This window comes from Camelus bactrianus, chromosome 21 (assembly GCF_048773025.1).
Source record: "Camelus bactrianus isolate YW-2024 breed Bactrian camel chromosome 21, ASM4877302v1, whole genome shotgun sequence".
Classification (NCBI taxonomy): Eukaryota; Metazoa; Chordata; class Mammalia; order Artiodactyla; family Camelidae; genus Camelus; species Camelus bactrianus.
The window spans coordinates 1,035,979-1,051,204 of NC_133559.1; the positions used below are offsets into that span (position 1 = coordinate 1,035,979).

The following is a 15,226-nucleotide window of genomic DNA, read 5'->3' on the forward strand; positions in this document are numbered from 1 at the left end:
GGCCACGGGAAGTTGGTGGCTGTGCAGGGCCTGAGCCCAGACCTCCTGGCCCAATGTGTCTCTCATCCCCATGGGGCCCAGAGCCACAGCGTCCAGGAGGCTGGAGGGGGGGGACACCTGGGCTCAAATCCTGTCGGGCAGGCCCCTCCCCAGCCTGAACCTGTTGGCTTAAATTCATACATAACAGTAGAATGGAGGCTGCCGGGGTTGGGGAGGGGGTGTCAGTGCTCGACAGGGACAGTGTTTCTGATGGACGATGGAAAATTTCTAGCACTGCATAGTGGTGATGGTTGCACAACCTTGTGAACGTACGTATTGCCGCTGAGTTTCACACTTGACGTGGTTAAAATGGTAAATCTTGAGTTACGTACATTTTGGCACTACATTTAGCACACACACGCCCATGAAGCACACAGCAGGTGCTGCATAAGTGCCTGTTCCCTTCCTCGGATTCAGGGACACATACCCCTACTCACAGCGACGCCTTCCCTGCCACGCTGCCTCGGGCCATTTGCCGAATTCAGAGACAGGCCAGGGCTTGCTGCGGTCCGGTCCTGCGTCCACAGATGGGGGCCGGAGACACTGGGGAGCGTGCTGAGTCCAGGAGGGACGCCAGGCAAGCTGACCGGTCCCGGGAACGGTCCCAGGTGAACCTCTCCAGTCAGGGTCCAGCCCTGCTGGTCTCCCACCAAAAGGGTTGAGGCTCCCCTGGTCCCACTGCACTCCCAGCAGCGCAGTGGCCCTCCCCGGCCTCAGGAACCCCCAGCGAGCCCAAGGCGAGCACCAGGCCTGGCCTCTCTCCCGCCATCACACCTCATTCCCTCCTCAAGACTCGCCTCTGTTGCTCCCTCTGCCAGGGACGCCCTTCCCCACACACACTGCCACCTGCCTCTGCCCTGTCTCTCTTCCATCCCTGTTCCCAGGCGGCCAGCCCTGAAGCGGCAGCCCTCAGCCCTGCCTGGGGGCCAGGGTCCTCCCCGGGCTGGAAGGGCTCTGCCCACCACCCACGACCCACCACAGCGCTCACTTGGAGGGGCTGAGTTTTTCTTCCAGCTCCTTTGTTCCTTGGGTTTGCTCTGCTCCCCTGGGACAGGGCCTAGGGTAGGGAGCAGATGTAGAAATCAGTCGAGGGGATATTTATGGAGCACCTACTGTATGCCTTGCGCTGTCCTGGGGGAGACAGAGCTGTGTTGAATGCGGGCCCCTCATGGAGAGACTTCGAGGCAGGTGCTGGGAGGCCCCCCCCAGGTCAGGCTGCCCTGGGGCTGTCCTTTCACTCTTGCGTGCTGAGTCCCTCTGACCCTCACACCTCCCACCCCGTGGAAGGACCGTCACCCCAGAGGTGAGGGGCTCAGCCGATGTCTCACGGTGGCAGTCTGGTTCTGGTCCGATGGCCCCCTCCCCGTTTCCTCCACCTTGATCTCAGCCCAAACTCCTTCCCTCCTCACCCCTCTGCTAGTTTCCACTTATGCATTTTTTGAAAAACGCCCACGCCTGTGGCTGGTTTTCAGGTCACAGAGCCCTGAGGGTGCTATGGGAGCTGGGGGAGCCTCTGGCCGGGCTCCAGGATGGCAGGGCCTACCTGGGGCCCCACTACGCTGACAAGACATCCCAGGGGGTGCAAAGTGCCTTGGAACACCATGAGAACCTTCCGAAGTTTCATGAAGGCTTCCTACAGACATGGTCTCCTATCACGTAAAGTCCTGAGAACGGGAGCCCTGGAGGACCCCCAGGTTCCAGAATACGTCACAGCCACAGATCGAGCAGGACCCCCACCTGAACAACAGAACGTCCCATGTCAGCCCTTGCTGTATGGATGGGGAAGCAGGCCCAGGGAATGCACAGAAACCCTGGGTGGCAGACAGGGCCCAGATGGGGAAGCAGGCCGGGCAAATGGGTGGGGGGCCGTGGTTTGTGGGGATGGCGCTGAGGCCCCAGCCCCAGCCTGTGCTACAGGGCCTGGCAGAGTGAGGTTCCAGATGGAAATCACAGTGGGGGAGGGCAGAGACTGAGGGGACAGCTCGCACAGGGTCTGGAGGTGCCCCAGACACGCAGAGTGGGAGGGGAGCTGGATGGCCTTGAGCCAGCCCGTCCCGCTCTGGAACTTGCTGTTCCCATCTGGGAGTCAGAGCTGGCCACACTGATCTGTCTGTCGGGGTCTGGGCTCTGGGGTCCAGCAGGAGGTCACCCAAAGGCCTGCCTGTCCATCCCCCCGTGCCCAGGCCAATGCGAGGCCTGGGCCGGGTTTCCACCACTGGGCAGTGTCCCCACGTATTAAGGGTGCACCCTGGAAGAGGCTCCGCCCCCACACAGAGCCCAGCCAATCCCTGGGCCTCACTCCTGCTCATTTGCATGTCCTGTTTCCATTGGCTGAGGACAAGCACAGGTTAGGACCTTGGGACCCTGGCTGTGGTGGTGAGGCCGGGGGCGGGGCCTGGGGCCAGGTTCTGGGGGACACTGGGTTCTGAGGGCCCTGGGCTGGCTCTGGGGGAGACTGGCTTTGTGGGACAGTTGTGGGGAACCTGAGCTCTAAGGGACTGGGCTGGTCTCTGGGGAGATCAGGCTCTGGGGAGCCAGGTTATAGGGGTGCTTGGCTCACGGTGACGTGTCCTAGTCCCAAGTCTGGGTCCAAAAGGGCCACCTGTCACACGGGGAGAACTCTGGTTACAGTGCACCCTCTTCCTTCTCCTCTAAGGCTCTGTTTAATCCTTCTCCTTCACCCCATCACAAATGACTCAGGGGGGAAAGACACTGACCCAAGGCCGCACAGGCAGGACGCAGCAGCGCAGCTGGGGCCTCCCCCCAAGTCCTGGCTCCCCACCCCAAGGCTGGGTCCTGCCCTTCAAGGAGGGCCACTTCTTATTTTTAGCTGCCTGGCCAGGGAGGGCTGTTTCCAGCTTCCTCTGCAGAGTGACAACACACCAGTGATGATTTTAAGAGGACCTGGCTGTCCCCGTTTTGCCCAGATCTAGTGGCACCATTTTCGTGGCTCTGAGTTGGAGGGTGGTGGGCTCACGGGCTGTGCGTGTGCGTGAGTGCGTGTGCATGGGCTTTTGTGCCTGGCATCTTGGTGGGTGAGATAACAGGAAACAACAGAACTGCCCGGAGCGGCAGGCAGATAGCGGCAATAGGGCTCACCCATCACCAGGGTCGCCGTTCCCTTTTCTTTCTTTCTGGCTGTGGGCAGGGTGGAGCACGCCGCCACCCCCACCCCAAGCTGGGGGCCTCCCTCTCAGGTTCCCTCCCACTGTGGCCGACATGCCCAGCAACCGGCCCAGAGCTGCCGGCTGGAAGGGGTCCCAAGGGTCACAGTCACCACTGAGACAGGGCAGGAGAGCATGGGTCCCTGAGAGAGGACCCAGCAAGTGCGTCGTGGGGCCAGGAGTTGAACCCAGGCCTCTCTGGCCTTGAGGCTGGTGGCCTGGAGAGCACTGAGCTCCTGCCTTGAGAAGTCCTGAGAGCCCTGGAGGACACGGCTAGGCGGGGACAGCCCAGGGGAGACAGCCAGTGTGGGCCAGTGACTCTCAGCCCAGGGTCTGCAGGGCAGGTCTTGGTGTCTCCAGCTCCATTTTACAGATTTGGAAACTGAGGCTCAGAACAGGTGAACCCCAGCGACGGGGGCAGGCTGGGCCCCTTCACTCCCTCTGTGTTTTCTCTGGCCCTGATGAAAGCAGAGGGTTGTCTAGGGCCATAGGAGACATGTTCTGGAACCACCCACATCACCACGTGAGAGCATGAGGGCCTGGGCCCCTGCAAACTGGAGCCACCTGCCAAAACCTGCTGAGGAAGAATGCTGGTGGGATCTGAGGAGGGAGTGCAGCAGGCAGGGAAGGCCCTGGGGACCCTCACCCCTACCTGTGTCCCCTAGAGAACCCTACAGCCCGAGGAAGCCCATCACACAGTCTGGAAACAGTTAAGTCACTTGCCCAACCGCCCACCCCCCAGCCCAGGGGCAGGATTCAAGCCCTGGACACCCCCTTACACACCTGCCCCCTCCCCCGCATGTGCAGCCATTTTACTGGAAATAGCTGACTTCCTTTAGAATACTGAAAGAAAATAAAACCCAAAAGACAGAAAGAAACCAACCTTATCACCCAAGGAGCCTGTTTTCTGGGGCAGATGAAATGGCACCCACCTCCTTCACCGCGCTAGGACAGGGCTGTGTGGCCCTGAGCAGTCACTCACCCTCTCTGTGCCTGGGCATTTCTCTCCAAAACAGAGGAGGCAGTCCCCTTGGGGCAGTGGAGGCCTGTGGCCACCAACACCCCCGGAACTGCCAGCCAGGATGGAGACCCAGCCCTCGACCAGGCCTCTGAGCCAGGTCTCCGAGGCTCCCTCCCGTGCTGTGGGTCCTGGGCTGAGTTCACCCAAGGCTCCCTCCTGTGCTGCGGGACCCAGGCTGGGTTCAGGCCATCTCGGAGGCTTGAGTCCTCTGAGGATAAACGAGGACAGAGGTCCCCTCCCGGGGCTGCTGGGAGGGCCCTACAGGGTGATGCAGGTCAGGTCCACGTGCTCAGGAAGGGAGCGATCCACTCATGACGGCTCTCTGTGGGTTACTCTGACTGGGGAGTCCCAGAGCCACCCAGAAATGCCACCAACTGCCCACACCGGTCTCCTGCCTCTGGGATCCCAGAGAAGCTCATTTCTCAAGGGTAAAGGGGACGGGGGTCGGGGCGTGGATATGGCCCCGAGCAGCCCCTCAGCCGGGCGGGGCTTTCTGCATCATGGGTGGGCTTGGCTCAGCCACGGCTCCAGCGGGACTGTCACGGCCACGGGGCCCTGGCTTTCCCTGAGCGGGCGCCCGACCCCCACAGCTGCCGCACCTGTCCCTCAGCGGGAGGATTAGCCCCACGCAGGCCCTAATCACTCTCATCGCAGCATCAGCGCCGGATCTCGGATCAGCTGAAGGAGGCAGCTTTATCCAGACAGACGCAGGGATGTCCCCTCAGCCCCATCTGGGCGCAGCTGTCACACGTGGCAGCCAGGCGGGCCTCCGCAGGCAGGGTGGCTGGGGACTGGGCAGGGAGAGCCGGGAGCCCAGCCCTGCCCAGCCCCAACCGGCAGGTGGGGCTCCCTTTGGTCCCTCAACATTTATTGAGCACCCACTGCATAACTAGGCACCGCTGGTTCTAGGGGCCAGGGAGAGAGCAGAGACCCAACTGGGCCAAATCCCGGCATCCTCTCTCCAAGCCTGGGCCCACTGGACAGATAAGGGCACTGAGGCCCAGGGATATGTCCCAGCAGGGAGAGCCCCGGCAGCCGGGTCCAGACGCTGGGCCCTTGTGAGGAGCGGAGGAGGCTTTAATTCCCCGCAGAAGGCTCAGCCCCCAGCCCTCACTCCCTGCAACATGGTTCCTGCCCCTGCTGCTGCCTTTCTGTGTGGAGGCCTCTGCCTTCCCCTCCCCAGCCTGGCCCCTGGACGCTGTCCTTGTACAGAGGCCTGGGAGGTGCAGGCTGGACGTGCCAAGGTTCACAGCGGGCCCGGGGGGCCAGGAGAGGCCCGGAGAGACGGCCCCCGCCCTACCCACCCCCTCCCTACCTTCTTTTTCAAAAACATAATTTATCTGTGTATTATCAAGAAATCCAGACACTTTAATCAGTGAGCTATGAAGTCAGAATTTCCATTCTTATCTGCGGGAGGAGTGGAAATGGAGGAGATAGGCCGGAGCGATCGCTGGTGGGGAATGTTAATGGGTGGAGAGGCTGGGCTATTGGCCACGGAGACGCCGTATCTCCCCCATTATCAGGGCCGTATCTCGCCCACCATCTTGGCGCAGTAATGGGGCCAGTTCAACTTTCCGAGTTATCACAGGGGCTGAAACCTGCGCCCGCCAGAGGCCTGGACCAGGAGGCGGTTCCGGCGGACCAGGCCTTGGCCGGCAAAGCCAGGAGGGAAAGGGGGCCTAGAAGGGGCCCCCGAGGGCCTGGGTGCCCACCAACCATCAAGGCCATGGCAGTGAGTGCGGAGGGGCCCTTCTGCTCTCTGGGAGAATGTTTGGTTTTGTGGAGCTGGGTACGGGCATGTCGTGGGAGGGGAAACTGAGGCAGGAGGCCACCTCAGGGTCCCAGTGGGTCTGTGCCAGGCCCATGAAGTGGAAAAGGTGGATGGTGTGGGGGTACTGTGAGTGGGGCTGGGATGCGAGCAGCCTGCCCTCCTGCCTTTCGACCCGAAGGGTCCCCCGTCACCTCTGCCGGAAGACTTTTCCAGACCCCAAGCCCCAGGAACAGGAAACACAGTAACAAAACAGCCGGAGGGGGGGGACCATCCTGGGGACGCTGTCCCTGCAGGCACCGGCGGAGGCTCAAAGTGTGCTAGGTGCGCCTCTAAGATGCTGAGGCTTCCCGCCTGCCCTCAGGGCCCTACGGGCACGCCAGGGGTGGGTCCCCAAGGGCCATTAATGGAACACCTCTGTCCACTCAAGAGGAAGGGGCCCTCAAATCCACTCACTCCCTGGGGAGCCCTGCAGTTGAGGCTCAGGGCAGGGCCTCACCCGAGGACCCTGCTGCCCAGATGCCCCGTCTGACCAGGAGCTGCCCTGGCAGGTTTGGCTGCTGTGCGCTCCCTGGGTCCAACTTGCAAGGTGGAGAAAAGAGAAGTTAAGGCAGGGGGCTGTGGCAGGTGCAAGTAACCGGGGCAGATCGGGAGCGCTGGAGGGACCGAAGTGACGCACCAAGGGGGACCGGAGGGATGCAGCCCTGGGGAGACTGGGGAAAGGAGAGGTGCCCTCTGCCCTCTACATTGTAACTTTGTCAAGCAACACAGATGACTCAGGGGCTCTGGGCCAGGCAGGACCTCTGCTGTCAGGGCTGACCAGCCTCACTGCCCCGCGAGGTCGGCATCATGGTTCCACTCTGTAGGGGAATCGAGGCCCTGGGAGGCCTACTGACTTGCACTCAGCCCGGCGTCCCCTCAGCATCCCCATCTCGCAGAGGTGGAGGCTGAGGCTTAGGAGGGCAAGGTAACTTCTGTACACCCACAGGGTCTAAGAGCCTCCACCCCAGGATTCCAGCCGGTCCTGGCAGTGGTCGTCCACGCGGAAGCTCCTGCAGCCACCCACATTCAGAGCCCCCACTGTGGCTGGCCCTTCCTCTCCAGGAAGCAGAATGCCTGCAAGGTCTAGGGGTGCCTGGGACATAGGCACCCAGCCCAGGAGCTGGGGCGGGGATGCATAGATCACCCCATCGGTCCCATTTCTACATTGTTCATGTGCTGTGTGATCCTGGTGCAACTACCCACCCTCTCTGATCCTCCATTTTTCAGGGTGCAAAATGGTTTGAGAACCCTGACCTCAGTGGGTGTTCGCAGAATCACAGGAGCGGATGCCTGCAAAATGCTTAGAGGGGAGGAGGGCTCCGAGGCTGACTGGCTGGGTCTCTGTCCCCACTCCAGCCCTGGGGTGGGGATTGAGGGAACCAGGAGCACTGGAATCAGGGCTGAGCTCTGATCAGACCCGGGATCATGGAAGCTGCACACCATCACCTCTTTACAGGAGGGGAAACCAAGCCTCTGAGAGTCCATGGCCGCAGGCGGCCCGGGCGGCCCCGGCGGCCCCAGGGAGGCAGAATGCAGGGACTGGAGGCAGGGGGAGGGGCCTGCCTGTCTGTCTAACCCAGCCCTGGCCCAAGGTCAGCTACCGCATTCCTGCTCCAGCAGGGCCACTGCCTTTTCCCAAGTGGGAGGGAGGTGGTGTGGTGGTGCTGGGCTGAAGAGGCCTCGGAGGACGCAAGGTGACTCAGGATGGCAGGGCAGGTGGCTGGGGGCTGTGTGGGCACTGCCCAGAGAAACCTCGGCCCACCCTGGGGTCTACACACCCAGGTCCTGTGTTACAGGGCTTAGAGCACATCACTGTCTCCCAGAGCCTCAGTTTTCTCACTGGTAAAATGGGTCAATCCATAAGGATGAAGATCCTTGGACAGGAAGGGACTGATGAGACGTGGACGTGGGGCCAGCCTAGCCCAGGCTGTGGCGTAGTCAGGGCACCCCTACCCACATGTCCCTCCTTCCAAAACTAACACATGAAGGGGAGGAAGGTGGGAAACAGGACTCTGAGTGAAGTGTCCAGCCCTTGGGGCTTCTGGCAAAATATCAGTAATGCAACCAGCAGCTCCCAGAGCCACGACATCCACACGACCCTGGACTGCACTTTACAGTTTGCATCTGGGATCTCACAGACCCCACATACAGGCCCCAGGAGGGAGGTGCTCTTAGGAAGCTCCTGCTTCAAAAGCAGAAACTGACGCATGAGAGAGGCCACTTGCCCACAGGGTCACAGCAAGGCCAGGACTTAAGGCCGAGTGGCAGCCCCCCATGCAGTGGCCTCCTGCTCTGGAGACGAGATCTGGCCTGCAGCCCAGAGGCCTCAGAGGACAGCCCAAGCCGGGATCTCCGAGCCCCCATGCCATGCTTTTGGGGATGGGGTGGGGATGGAATCGGGGTCCCAGAGGGAAAGGTCTCTGTCCTGAGCCTGCCCAGTGACCCCAGGGACAGCTGGGGTGGGTGGGAGCAACATGCCACCAGCAACCAACAGCTGGGGCCCCCATCTGACCTGGGACACCAGGGGTGCCCGAAACACACTGCTCATTAAGCACCCTCTGGGTCCCAGGCCTCCATGGGCGCTGACGGGCCTCCAGAGTATGCACCCTGTTCCACAGACAGGAAAGCAGGAGACAGCCCCGAGGTCACTCAGCTGGGAGCCGAGGGGCTGGAGCTGAAGTCAGGCCCGCAGTGCTGAGGTGGAAAGTCGGGGGGCAGTGGAGAGTGAGACCAACCACCCCCGTCTCCTCCTCCTCCTCGCCCTGGGGCAGCACTCAGTCCTGGCCTCTTGCCACCTTCACATCCTCATTTGAAAAATGGGGTGTCAGACTGCGACGTGCCGCTGATCTGTGGGCAAGCTGAGGCAGAGAGGGGTACTTTCTTTGACACTGCCTGGGCCCTGCCAGGAACACCAAGATGTCCTCCCCGCAGAGAACCCCGCTCCTCCTGGACCCACTCCTCCGGGCTGAGCGGGCCCACTGCTCTCCTGACCTGCCAACTGCTGGCCAGGGATCTTGGGCAAGCCCCTGTTCCCTTCCAGGCCTCCAGCTCCTTATCTGTGAAATGGACCCAGGGACACAGGAGTCTGGGGTCCCCTCACTTGGCAGCCTGACCCCACAGCCCTTCACCTCTGGGCTGGCTTGGTCCAGACCCATCCAGAGCTCAGGCAGGGAGATGATGAGGTGGGGTGTCTTAGACAATTCCCCAGTGTAGCCTCTCCTCTCTGATGAGGAGACCCCAGCCCAGAGTGGGCAAGCAATGTTCCAAGGTTGCACAGCCTGGGTACCCGTCTGGCAAGTTGTAGTGGGAACGGCTTGTGGGACAGGCCGGGCAGGCTGAGGGGCCCACTTCCAGGGCAGGGGCTTTGCATGTGGTTCACTCTCTAATGAGAGTTTGGGAAAAGGGAATTGTCCATCACAGATAAGCTGGAAACCACAGATCTGACTTGACTGATTGACCACAAAGATACTGTTCCTGAGGAGGACGGGGATGGTGACAGCTGTCTTAGGTGACATGTAATTCCTGTTGATTCTCACAGCCATGCCCGGGGGGGCCACCAGTGTCCTTATCCCCATTCTGCAGATGGGGAAATCGAGGCAAAGCCACTGACGCTGGAAGGGGCTGGGCATTCAACGGACTAAAAGAAGGCAGGGAGAAATCCTCCAAGGGTCAGCTTGAACACACGCCCTGGTTGGGGGTCAGCCCTGATGGGAGCTGCCCCCGACCCTGAGTGCAGGCTCCCCCTCCTCACAGGAACACATGCAGTGCAGCCTGATGACAGTGGAGCTCCTACTTGTCGGGCCACCTGCCTCGTGCCACAGCTGAGGTCACAGAGGCCCAGGGGCCAGGACGCACGGAGGCCGGCACTGCAGGTGTTGCTGCCCCCCCTTCTGCAGCCCCCTTCACCTGGGCCACTCCTCCCAGATGAGGTCCCGAGAGCGGACATGGATGATGGCCTCAGTCTCCCGCTCTGTGAGATGGGGCCAGGGGGCAGTGCCAGGAGGACCCAGGGCTATGTGGCCAAGCGGGCAGGAGCCCAGCCAGGCTATGTGCGGGCCCAGGCCTGGGTCTAGGGCTTGGTGATACCAATCGGTGAGGCAACAGCTGCCTCCAGGAGGAGGCCTGTCGATGGCAGATAGGCCGGCCGGGAGTATTATTCACGAGCCCGTCAAGCCCCAGGAACGTCTGGTTGGCATAGAAACAGGAGATAAGGGGTACAATTAATGGCATCGCATTCCCTCCTCCTTTCTTCCCCAACTGACCCATTTAAATCCCAGGTGGGGCTGGTGCCATGCTGGGCTCCCAGTGACCTCTGGGGAGGGGCTGGGCAAGTGGGCCAGATGAAGCTGGGGCTCAGGCCCAGGGCAGGGCTGGATGAAGCCCCTGGGACCCCCTCTGCCCGGGAACATGGTAGGAAGGAGGCCGCGGGAGACTCGTGAGGGCAGGGCTGGGGAGAGGCCCCTGGGAGCCTCTGCTCTCAGAGGCCCATTTCACAGATGTGCAGACTGAGACCTGGGGAAGCCCGGGGCAGACAGAGGCAAGAGGGCTGTGGGAAAGCAGCATGATGCTCAGAGTGGGGAGTGGGGTGGGGGAATTTCAACTCTGGTTGTCATTTTCTAGGGCGAGAGCCTTAACCTCTCTCTGCTGGTTTCCCCAAAATGTCCACGGCGATAAAAATAGGACCTGCTTTAAGCTAATATGTGGCCTGGCACAGAGTAAGCACTGTAACTATTAGCTACTATTAATATTATTATTACTATCTAATGAGTGAATGAACTGTCTTCCCTGAGGCCCAGGAATGCAGGAAAACCAAGAATGGCCTGGAGCCAGAGAGAAGCCCCAACCTCAGGGGGCGAGGGCTGGGACCCCAGTGCCTGCCCACCAGAGCTCTGCTCAAGGCCAGGTTCAGGGGCTGGCGGTTGTAAGCAAGTCTCTCCCATCTCCAAGGCCCTGGTCCCCGAGGCTCATGGCAGCTTGGCCCCCAGGGCTCTGAGGAGGTGGCCGAGGCCTGTGGAGGCAGGCTCAGGCCCTCCGTCCCCACCCCCAGATGGCAGGCAGCATTACACCCGTTTCTCAAAGGGAAACCGAAGCTGTGGAGGGGAAAGCAGCTTGCCCACGAGGGCCCATCGGGGAGCCAAAGCCCCCTCTTCCCTGCTTCTCTGCCAGCACAGCAGGGCGGTGGGCTGCAGGGTGGCCCCCAGGAACCAGCAGGACTCCCGGGGCCTCCCACTCTTGGGAGGGGAGTGTGAGTGGCTCTGTGCAGATATTCCCCCTCAAGTTCATAAAAAGTCAGAGAGAGACCACCCCCCCTCCTTCCAGCCTAACCCAGGCTCTCCCTGGGACTGGCCCTCCTCAGGTGGCGCTGCCAGCCCCCAGGTGGGCGTCGGGCTGCTGGGGAGAGCGGGCAGGTGCTTCAAAGGTTGGAGTGAATGAGTCATCCTGTGGTCACCAATAACGTGTTTAATCAAACTCTGAGAACGTGAGAAAAACACCCTTGTAGGAGATGGGGCAGCTGTTGGGGCTGGGACTGGTGGGACTTCTGCTGGGAGCCCCTTGCCTGGCTGGCATCTGAGATCCGTGGTCCCAGAGGGCCCTCCCACTGCAGAGGGGCTCTGTGACCCCCTCAACATCCCCAGCCTGACCTGGGGTCTTATTCCTGTTCCCATTTTTCAGTTGGAAGTTGAGACTAGCCTACTGTCCCTGGAGGTGCCCTCATGGCCAGCCTCTTCCTGACCTCACTGGAAGTCCCCCCTTCCAGGTGGCACCCCACCTGCCCACATCCTACTCCGATTTTCCATACGACTTTCAGCCTGCCCTGGTTAATTAGCCCACCCCTCCCCAGCTCCCCAGGGACCCAGTGCTTGCACACAGCAAGTGCTCAGTAAAGATTTGCTGAGTGAATCAAGGCAGGTCTGAGAAGACCCTCCCTTCTGATTTGGGGGACCTGCTGAAAAAGATGCCAGCACACTGGGTTCCCCCAACCTCAGCCTGGCAATGGAAACCACTTTGATTTTTTTGTTTTTCCAAGAAAACTCCAAGCAGGTTACACCTACTACTTGCCAGGAACAACACCAACCCCAAGTTGATTCAAGGGGGAAAACACCAACGGTCCTTTTGGAGGTGACAACTCCGCCTCTGGCTATCTCACACCATCTAATAGGAATCAGGGGCGAGGTGTCCTCTCCCCTCCCCCTCCGGGCCGGTGCGAAGTCAGTTTTCTTTCATTTTGATGGACTGTACCACCCGCAGGGGGAGGATCAACTTCTTGGCAATTAAGTGTGTTTGGGATGAAAACTCGCCCAGAGGGACCCAGGCACGCACGCCCCCTCCCCGCCTCCCCCACGGGTCCGAAGTCCCCACTCTCCCCAGCCCCAACGCCCCCGCGCGCTGTTGTTGCCTCGAACCTGGCCGGGCCTGGTGGCCATAGATAAGGCCTCTTATCGCTCTTAACGATCGCCATCCGGCCGACCGGCCCGGCGCTTATCTCAGCTCACATCGACCCGGGCGGGAGGAAACCTCGGCGGGCCGGGGGCGCCGGGGGTCCCGAGCTGTGCTCCGCCCCGCGCTTCTCGCCAGCGCGCCGGGCCTATCGTCGCAGCCATCTGGCCGGCCAAGGCCGCGCTCCCGCCTCGCCCTCCCCGGCTCCCACGTTTGAAGTTAATAAATGGGAGCGCCTATCGCCGCCGCCATCGGTTGTGCGCCTTATCAGCGCGGCACATCTATCTTCGCGCGGAACAAAAGGCGCACAGAGGCGCGGGCAGCTGCGCCCTGGCTTTGGTGGGGGCGCGGGGGGCGGCGGCCTCAAGCGCTCGGCCCCCTCCCCTCGACACCGCGGCCTCATCGCAGGTGAGGCCAGCGCGGCGGGCACCCAGCTGCGAGGGCCCTACGCTCAGCCGCGGGCAGAGGGCGGGCGCGCGGGCGCCGCCGCTTGGTGGCAATCAGCGATCGCATCTTAACGCGTCAAGATCTGCCAGGGGGAGGAGGCGCCCGGGGCCGCGAGCTGCAGGGAGGGTGCGCGTCCCCGCCTCCCAGGGCTGGACCCCTCCCCTGTCCTGTTACCGGGAGTGCTGAAAGTGGACAGCGGGGGTTTGCCCATGCGCCCGCTTTGGTCCCTGTCCTCAGTGCACACCGTTTGGTCGACCCAGCTGAGCCCCGGCGTTCGCCCAGCTCGCGACCTTATCGGCGCTGGCGATCGGTTCCCAGCCTGCGATCTCCCTGCCCGCGCTATCTGCATTTCTCATCAGGCTGAAACACATACACACACGCACACACGAGAACAGACCGAACAGAGGCGCACGGGGAGGAGGGGAAAAAGAAACCAGAGAACCAGTGCAGATCGGGACCTGTGGGTGGTTTTAATACTTGAGTTGACTTGATAGAAGGCGACTTTCGGAAAACAGGTCCCGCTTGCACATTGAGGAGTCGGGTTACGGGAACCCGGATTCATGCTTGCCTTCCCCCTCTGGGACCTCAGGAGTAGACACTCCCCCAGCAGCATGCACATGGGGTCCTGGTGGCAGTGGTCACGTGGAGAGAAGAGGCAGTGCTGGGCTGCATGAGGCCCCCCTCTTCGCCTCCTGGCTGGCCCCCACGACCCTCCCGTCTGGCCTCAGAGATGTGGCCCCCTAAAGAAAGCACAGTGCCCTGCCCCTGGCTGCAGAGGCGCGAAGTTATGATTGGCGTGGGGTGGGGAGCCTGCTTCCTGTGCACTGCTCTCTCTCCCTCTCTGCCCCTGCTCACGCAGCAGAGCGGCCTGGAGAGTGCGGACTGTTCTTATCGCAGGGCCATGGCAGTGTGGACACAGTGGCTGCCCAGCTGCCCAGGGGAGTGGCCCGTGGGCCGGACGAGTGAGAAACTTGGACGCCTGCAGAGGCGACCCTGGCCTAGGACTGAGTCCTAGGAGACCCCTCCCTGACTTGAAGCAGCCCCTCTGTTTTTTTTTGGGGGGGGGAGGGGTATGTGCCCACAAGCCTCAGACGGCATGGCACATGGCCGGGGCACAAGGAGGGTCAGACTTTCAAGAGGCTGTCCCCAGGCACGGGAGGCTCCAGTTGGAAACACCAGCGACAGGGCACCGGGGTCTGAGTGGCTGGAGCCTAGCGCACGGTCTGTGGTAGCTGCACCCTCATCCCCCAAGACACCGGGCTCTGCGGTCAGCAGGAGTGGTGGTGGGCGCAGGCTGTCCCTGCCTCATGGCCGTGCACTTCCAAGCGGCCCGGTGCCCCCTCTCCCTCCCAGGTCTCTTTCTCCCTCTAGATACAAAGCCTGAGAGAGTCAACCTCCCGAGATAAGATCACAATTTCAGCCCGTCCCGACAGAGCGATCTTATCAGGATGGGACTTGCAGAATGGAATATTTTAAACTTTATCTGAGCCCAGATCCGGGTCGCCTTATCGCGGCACCATCTCGGGGATGTAGGGGAGGGACAGGTCGCGAGGTGGTCGCGCCCCCAGCCACTCCGTTCCAGTCCCCAGGCGGCCACCCCCTCCAGGCTGGACCCCCGGTGCCCGAGCCGAGACACGGGGGCCTGGCCCGCCGGTGGAGATTAGATTACGGCGCGCTTGGCACACAGAGCGGGGGGCGCGGCGCGGGGTGAAGGTCGCGGGCGCCGCGGGCCGAGGGGGGCGGGCCGGGGGAGGGCCGGCGGGGGCCGGTGGGGGTCGGGGACAGCGGACAAAGTTTGACTCACGCTTGATCTGCCGGGGGTTGCTCTGTTTCCTCCTGGACATGTCTCCGGCGCCGCGCGCGCTCCCGGCGGCCGCCTCTAGCCCCTGGCGGGCGGCGGCGGGCGGCGGGGGCGCGGGGCGGCTCATGCCCCCGGCCCCCAGGCTCCGCGGCCGCCGCGGCCGGCGCCCCCAGCCCGCCGCGTCCGGCCCGGTGCCGCTGCGGAGGCCGGAGGCTCGGCCCTGCGCTGAGGGCGCGCGGCCCGCCCGGGGCGGCGGGCGGCGGGCTGCTGCCGGCTCCTCGGCTCCCGCGCAGACGCCGCCGCCGCCGCCGCCGCCGCCGCCGCCGCCGCCGCTCGGCTCTTCTCAATGGAACCTGCGGGCAGCGCGCGGCGAACCGGGCGGCCTCCACCGGGGCGCTCGGGGCGGGCTGGTGGGGCCTGCGCGTCACGGGTGCCCCGCCTCCGGGCCCGCCCCCACCCGCTGGCCCCGCCCCCGCGCTGGCCCCTCCCCCGCCCGCACAGCGTTG

The 15,226-nt window shown here is 62.6% G+C and overlaps 1 protein-coding gene across 1 annotated transcript in view; it reads right to left on the reverse strand.

Moving 5' to 3' along the window:
• The window catches only part of ZFPM1 (zinc finger protein, FOG family member 1), a 65,349-nt gene extending 50,244 nt beyond the window's left edge, over positions 1 to 15,105 (reverse strand). Inside the window, exon 1 of the mRNA XM_074349263.1 lies at positions 14,724 to 15,105. Coding sequence (XP_074205364.1) covers positions 14,724 to 14,847 — 124 coding nt within the window. The 5' untranslated portion in view covers positions 14,848 to 15,105. The remainder of the gene's footprint in view (positions 1 to 14,723) is intronic.
• Between the last annotated feature and the right edge of the window lie 121 nt (positions 15,106 to 15,226).